The sequence below is a fragment of the Marmota marmota genome, unplaced genomic scaffold (genome assembly GCF_001458135.2).
Source record: "Marmota marmota marmota unplaced genomic scaffold, marMar, whole genome shotgun sequence".
NCBI lineage: Eukaryota > Metazoa > Chordata > Mammalia > Rodentia > Sciuridae > Marmota > Marmota marmota.
Genome location: NW_026000174.1, coordinates 13,451,888 through 13,458,874, shown reverse-complemented (window position 1 = coordinate 13,458,874; position 6,987 = coordinate 13,451,888). Strand labels below are relative to the sequence as shown.

At 48.6% G+C, this 6,987-nt stretch overlaps 1 protein-coding gene across 4 annotated transcripts in view; it reads right to left on the bottom strand.

Moving 5' to 3' along the window:
• Xrra1 (X-ray radiation resistance associated 1) overlaps positions 1-6,987 on the bottom strand; it is a 65,547-nt gene that overhangs the window by 6,331 nt on the left and 52,229 nt on the right. For 2 of the 4 annotated variants that reach the window (XM_015477416.2, XM_048788064.1), the window contains 3 exons: positions 5,802-5,927; positions 2,918-3,011; positions 2,094-2,209 (listed from right to left, as the gene is read on the bottom strand). In XM_015477416.2, coding sequence (XP_015332902.1) covers positions 2,094-2,209; positions 2,918-3,011; positions 5,802-5,927 — 336 coding nt within the window. The remainder of the gene's footprint in view (positions 1-2,093; positions 2,210-2,917; positions 3,012-5,801; positions 5,928-6,987) is intronic. The other 2 variants (XM_048788063.1, XM_048788065.1) reach the window with 2 other exon arrangements.

Below are 6,987 nucleotides of genomic sequence, written 5' to 3'. Positions count from 1 at the left end.
TCAAAAAAAAAAAAAAAAATACTCATCTCTCTCTCCTGGACTGGGGAGGAGTGTAGGATGGTGCACTATCTACTACTCCCAGCCATGGCTACAGGAAGAATGGATACTGTAATTGGTCAGAGGCTGACAGTCTCTGGGCCTGGCGTCGTGCTGGGCTGGACTGCCTGACATTAACAGCAGCTGTTCCATCTTCCACTTCTGTTCTCACTAGCACTTCTGGACTGCAGGCCTGCCCCAGCAGGTTCTCCATTTTCCCCAGACCTGCCCATGCCTAGGCCCAAGGAGATGGCCTAGCATGGTGGGGAAGACAGGTATGCCTAGGTGGTCCCCAGCCTAAGCCAGGTCTGCAGTCCAGACTAGAGGGTGTTGTCCAAAGTAATAAAGCACTGATTTGTTTCCCATTTGGCCATTGGAGTTTGTGTTTATCTAACTCTACTATTCAGAACCTTAGATGGGAGGAGAGGTCTCTGGATCCCAATACTATCTATCTATCCATTCATCTATCATCTATTAGTTATTGGTACTGGAGATTTAACCCAGGGGCACTTTACCACTGAGCCATATCCCAACCCTTTTGTTTTTATTTTGAGATAGTCTCTCACTAAGTTTCTTAGGGCCTCACTAAGTTCTCTTGCAATTCTCTTGCCTCAGCTTCCCTAGCCACTGCCAGTACTAACATTTAACGAGTAGTTTAGCGTACCTTTCTGAATCTTTCCTTATGGGCTGAATATCATGCGACAGCATGTGTACAAGTGCTCAGCAGAGTGCTGGGCTGGGTGCTCTGTAAAGTGGGGAGAGGATTGTGTACTCAGCACTCAGCTCTCTTGGATTCTTCCTCCTTCCCAGCTGGTGGATGGGCTGGGAGGTAGGAAATCCTTAGAGAAGGCAAGATGCCGCAGTCTGGCTGGGCACAAATCACCAGCCACTGAAGCAGGAACAAACTTTATTTTTAAACTGCAGGAAAACACTTCACACAGCTCCCGGGGAATCCTCCCGAACGCCACGAGGCTTGTCCAGGAACCCCCAGCCGGAAATATCTCTCCCGGAAATCCCTCCTCCTGCACTTCCCCAACCAATGGGAACTCTCGGGGAATCCCCGGAAATCCCCACGAGAACTCCAAAATAGTGCGAGAACTCAAAAGTTGCGGCAGAGGCGGATAGTAATGCCTCACCTGTCAATCAATACTGTTGGCAAAATGCCAGGGGCCATACAGACTCGGCCGTGGCTCTCAGCAGCAAGAGTTGGGGGAAGATTATGGAAATCCTTGGAATTTGTCTGTTTCTGACTTTAAATGCTTGCTCTTGTCCTCTCAGGACTTAGATATCTAAGATGTGGCTGGACAGAGAAAGGGTGTGGGGCAGGGCAAGGGCCAACTGTATGTAGCTTTGGGAATCAGCAAGCTAGTCCAGCTTTTGGCTGTATAAAAGCTAAAGTTCGGGAGGGAGGAGCATTTCACAGAACTTTTTGAGATTCTTCAGATGAAAGAGAGATGTGACTGACTTCATGGCACCCTAGAAGGCAAGCCTAAGAGCCCTGGCTCCATCTGCAGAGGAAGCGGCCGACCTGGACAGTGGACGTGGGCAGGAGAGGCACTCTGGTCCTGGAGCAGCTGGAGGGACGTGACCTACATGGGGATGAGTCTGGGGAGTCTATAATATGGTTTCATGTCTGTTGTTTCATCCAGTCCTCTCAGAAACTCTGGGAGGTTTCAGAGTTGAGAAACCTGAAGCTCAGAGTTTGCAACTGTCGCCCAGGATCAGGTAGCTGCGGGAGGTGTCGGAGCCAGGCCCTGGGTTTTCCAACTTCAAGGCAGGTTCCTCCCCACTTCTTCTCTGGGCTTTACTTTTTCTGTAAAACTAGGGAGTCACTGACTCAATAATCTCTGAGGCTCCTGCCTACCTTTTGGGGTTTTTCTTGACCGTCTTCTCTCTCCTGATTCTATCCTATTCATCAGAGCAGGGCAGGGAGGAGGCAATCCTGTATCTAGTGGAGGGCTTCAGGCATTGGGGGGAGTTCTGTTGCCAGGCAAGTCCGCAGGCATTAAAACAGGCAATGCCTCCCCTGGGGCTGGGTCCTGTCCTGGAAGACTTACCTTCCGCGTTTCCTTCCGAGGCATCAAAATGTGATGCTTAGCCTTTACTACCTTCTTTCGAATTAAGTGGATCCCCAGTCGCTCCTGGAGGAAGCTCTTTAGCAGTGGAGGGACGCCTGGTGCCATGATGGGAAAATAAGATGACTATTAGCTGGCATCTCCTGGGGACTGCCATGTGCCAGGCAGTTCAACTGCTTCATGTGTGTTAATGTAATTTACTTCATTCTCTTATCTAGGAGGTAGGTACCATATCATTACCATTCAGTAGTTAAGAAAACTGAGGCACAGAATAGTCCCAGGGTAACAGTGTGGAGCAAGGATTAGGAATGCCCAGGTGTCACTCCAGGCCCAAGACCGCATGTCTCCAGCTGACACATCTTGGACAGTGGTGTCCCCTATGACACAGCACTGCTGCATTCAGTGTGCTGTGGGAGGGGAGAGCACTGCGGTTTGGCCCACTCCCCTCCCTAGAAGGGAAGTAGGAAATGAGGCCACACAGACCTGCTCTGCAAAGCAGGGTGTAGCTTAGAGAGCTAATGCAGGGCCGGGGATCTTCCAGTATTGGATTCCCAACTCTTTCTTGCTGTGTGACTCTGGGCAGATCATGAACCTTCCTAGGCTTCAGTTTCCACCAAAGTCCATGGGGACAATAATGACAGCATCACACAGTTGCTGGATATGCCAGTAGACAGCAGCATAGCTATGTATTTTCTCCATTTCCCAACACACTGGGAATCTCCTCCACCCCAACACTGAGCAGAGCCCGGGCCTGGCCTCCACTGCTCCTTAACACTGAGTTGGGGGCAAGTGTTCAGGCCTCATACCTCGTGTGTGGGCCACCAGAGGGTTGTTATGAAAGATGAGCTCACAGAGAGATGGAAAGAGAGCTACTGGCAGAATGGCATCCTCCCTTGCGATCTGTAACAAATGCAGGAGAGACCATTAGGTGGACGGGCTTCTCACCTCCACCCAGGGATACAGGGGATAGGCCCTGCTTTGCAGGGACAGAAGGGGGCGGAGTCAGGAGGAGACACTGCTGTGCTTGGACCTCACTCTGGGAAGTGCCTGTCCTTGCACTATCAGCCGCTCATGCTCAGAACACCTTGCCCTCTGTCTCAAAGTTCCACCATCCCTGTTTCATGTTTGACAGTTATGAATGTTCCCTCTTCATCATACTGGATATGTAGCCCATGACAAGTCTTAGGGATGACAGTGACAAATAATAAGAACACACACAGAGTACTTGTCTCACAGAGTCCAGAAGGACGAGGGCACTGACTTTGATTTCAGTATACAACCTGACATTTCACCTTCCGCAAGGCAGACCTCCACCCCCGACCCCCCACCCCACCCAGCCTGTCAATAGCATTCCCAAGGACTTCTTTCCTGAGGCCAGTCCTAGGCACTGCTCTGGGGAGGGCAGAGGGCAGGCTGTCAGGGAATCTACCCAAACTAAGAGATAAGCAGAGCCAGTATGAGGGACATCTCATGGCTGTCTGGGGCCCAGAGGTTGCTCTACTCCTAAGAAGGTTCTTTTTGGCCAAACCAGCCTTGAAGACAAAAATTACACACTCCTTTTTGAGCAGAGTGACTGGAACACTTGGGGACTACCTCAGGGAAGCTATCTACCAGCAGTAGGGAGCAGTAACGGGGCCATGGATATCAGAGGGGCCAGGAGTGGAGCAGTGGCTTCTCAGGCCCCTGGACATACTGCAAGGTGCTGGGTGGGGTGCAGGGCCCATCGAAGGTACTAAGGTTCCAAGGGCAGGAAAGAGAGCACGCCTGAGCTGGACTCCTCCGGAGCCTCACTGGATGACCCTGAATTTCCACGGGGCAATTAACTTACTTGTTCATGTTCATTTTTATTCATTCAACCAACATATATTTACTGAATACTTACTGTGTGCCAAGCACTGTGCTGGCAGTGAGTGAGACACCAAGGAAGCCTGTCGTCAAAGAGCGCTGTGTACTAAGAAACCAGTGCGGGAGGAACAATAACACAAAGGAGAGTGGCCTGACTACTGTGATGGTGCCGCAAAAGAAAGGGGCACGAAGTGCTAGGGCCATTCAACCCAGCCAGAGGGTAAGATAAGGCGACACTGAGATCTGAAGGAGGGCCGGAGGTCACTAGTGAGTGCAGTGGAGGATGGAGTGCGTCACGGAGACACGTCTGCATCAAGACCATTTTTGGGCCCCCAGCCCACAGCTAGCTTCTGGTGCCCCTCCGTGTGGTCATGTGACTCAACTGTGGTCAGTGCAATGTGGGCACAAGTCAGGCACAGCCCACACCCAAACCTCCCGCAGAGCCTCCGCTTTCTCACCACACTCCCACCACCGACCATCTACCCACCAGATACACAGGACCAGGATGGGGACTCTTAAGACCCCACATGATGACACAGCCACGGCCAGAGGGACTTGGGTCTCTGGATAATCATATGGAAGGCCACAACCTGCCAACCAGGATTATCCACACTGGACTTTGTAAAGGCAAGAGATAAACTTTTATTGCGTTACATGATGGAGATGTTAAGTCTGTTACATCAGATAGTGTTACTCTAACACAGGCAGGAAGAATGGCATGTGGGAGGCCCGAATCCGGCTGAAGAATTGAAAGAAGGCTATTGCGACTAACAGCAGAGAGGAAGCAGGTTCTGGGTATGAGCTGAGATGCAAGGAGAGCCAAACTAAGGACCAGAGACTTTAACACTCTTCTCAGCACAGAAGATCTGAGCCACACCAGCCGCCCCTCGACTGACATTTACCAATGTTTTCCCCTCACACTGCACAAGACACAGTTTTTCTAAATGCATATGGGACAGTCACCATAAAGAGGAACACAAAGCAATTTAAATAGATGTCAAAAGAAAGAAATCTTACAGATTATGTTATCTGACTGCAAGAGAATTAAATCAAAGAAATCAACAAATCTAAGATGTTGAAATTACACAACTGACTTCTAAACAACACATAGGTCAAAGACAAAATCACAAGAAAAACCTGAAAATATTTTAATTAAATTAAAATAAAAACATGGACCAGGCATGTACCTGAGTGATAGAGCATGTGATTAGCATGTACGAGGTCCTGAATCTTGATTTCCAGTACCCCCAAATAAATGAATAAGTGGAATTTTACAGAAAAACAAATAGGCTATGAATATTGGGAAAATACAGGAAAAATTTGTGACATCTGTCCCAGCGATTTATATCTGCTGTTCCTACCCTCTTCACTTGACTATACTTATTGATTCAGATCTTAGCTCAAACACCATTTTTCCTTGAGAAAATTCTCTGATGCCAAATATGAGGTTGCCCTCCCTCATCATATGACTGGGAATTTCTTTATAACACTAAGCATGTTTATGTTGATGATTATAATGACTGACTGTCCAGTACCCATCTTCCCCTCAGTTGATAAGCTCCAAAAGATCAGAGGTCAAGACTTTGTTTTCACAGCTGTATCCCTAATGCCTAGCTCAGGGCCTGGCACCTGGGAAGCGCTAAGTACATATCCATGACTGGATAGAGGGATTCCTGCCCTGGCTGCACTCTGTCTACTTTCCCCACCTTGAGAATTCCTGGGAATTGAAGGACTGTGGAATTGAAGGAATCAGGGAATGGAAGGATTCGTCTTCAGGCCATAATGCTCTCCATCCCACCTCCCATCTGTGCCCCTAAGGAAGCAGGTAGAGAAACAGAGAGTCACCTTGTTGTAGGCCAGGCTAAGGTACCTCAGCTCCGGGAAGGGTGGGGCCAGTGTCTGGTTCCTGGCCTTCAGTGACTTCACTGGAAGAATCTCGAATATGGGTGGAAGTGAACATACCTTGGTTGTCTTAGAAGAAAAAAAAAAAAGTCAAGGTCAAAGTGCCCTAATGATAAGGAGGTAGAGGCTGCCAATGGCCAAAGACCTTCCTATTGAGTGAGGTAAAAAGAACAACCTTCCTAGAGAGGCTTGGCCATAGACACATCTAGGGTCACAAGGGCAGATGTCACCAAGGGCCTAGAATTCTGGCTCTGAGTTCTCTGAGATCACACGTGGAAAACTCTCAACACCCAGTTCAGAGTTCTCTGGGGCCACAGGACACTAGCGAACCCCTGCAAACCTCATCAGCACTCTGCCTCATACCCACCCTCTGACGACAGCAGTTGATCCTGAATTGGCCTTTCTATGCAGCTGGGCTCATATTTTGGAGAAGCCCCTTGCATTGTTAAGGGACCTTTTTCTTAGTAGAGAGAGGGACAGCAGGAGTGAGCAGCCTTGACACCTGTCTGACAGGCTAGTCCCAACCCCCAGTGGAGGTTCTTCATTCAAGGATGAAACAACAGTTAAATCCTAAATGACTTGAGTCAGGCCTTAGGGTCTGAATGTGGCCTGGTCCATCTGAGTCACCTGAGGGCATGGTCTCTCATACAACTCAGATTGCCTCAGGGCCAACATATTTATTTGATAAGCAGAAAAATGAAACTGCTAGATTAATCATGCCTACTAACTCAGTTCATTCACTGATGCCCTGAATTACATGAGACCAAAAGACATTACAGGATAAGGTTAGGAGGAACTAAATACTGATGGTAAGGTTAGGAGGAACTAAATACTGTCCTGAGCTCCATTAACCACTATATAATCTTGGGCAAATTTTCAATTTTCATTTGTTCATTCAATAAGTGTTTGTGGAGCACTCACTTTGGGACAAATATTTTTCTGTCCTTCTGAGTCAATTTGTGAAGCCATACAATTGAGATATCAGTCATGGGCTAAAGAGTAAAGTTAATGATATTGTTTGGAAATGTACATGACTCCCCTGACCAGGTGATCCCAACATGAAGCCCTGAGAGAGCGACTGTGGTGACAGTCTGCACATGTGAGAGTGGCCGCCTCCCTGCGCCCTTCT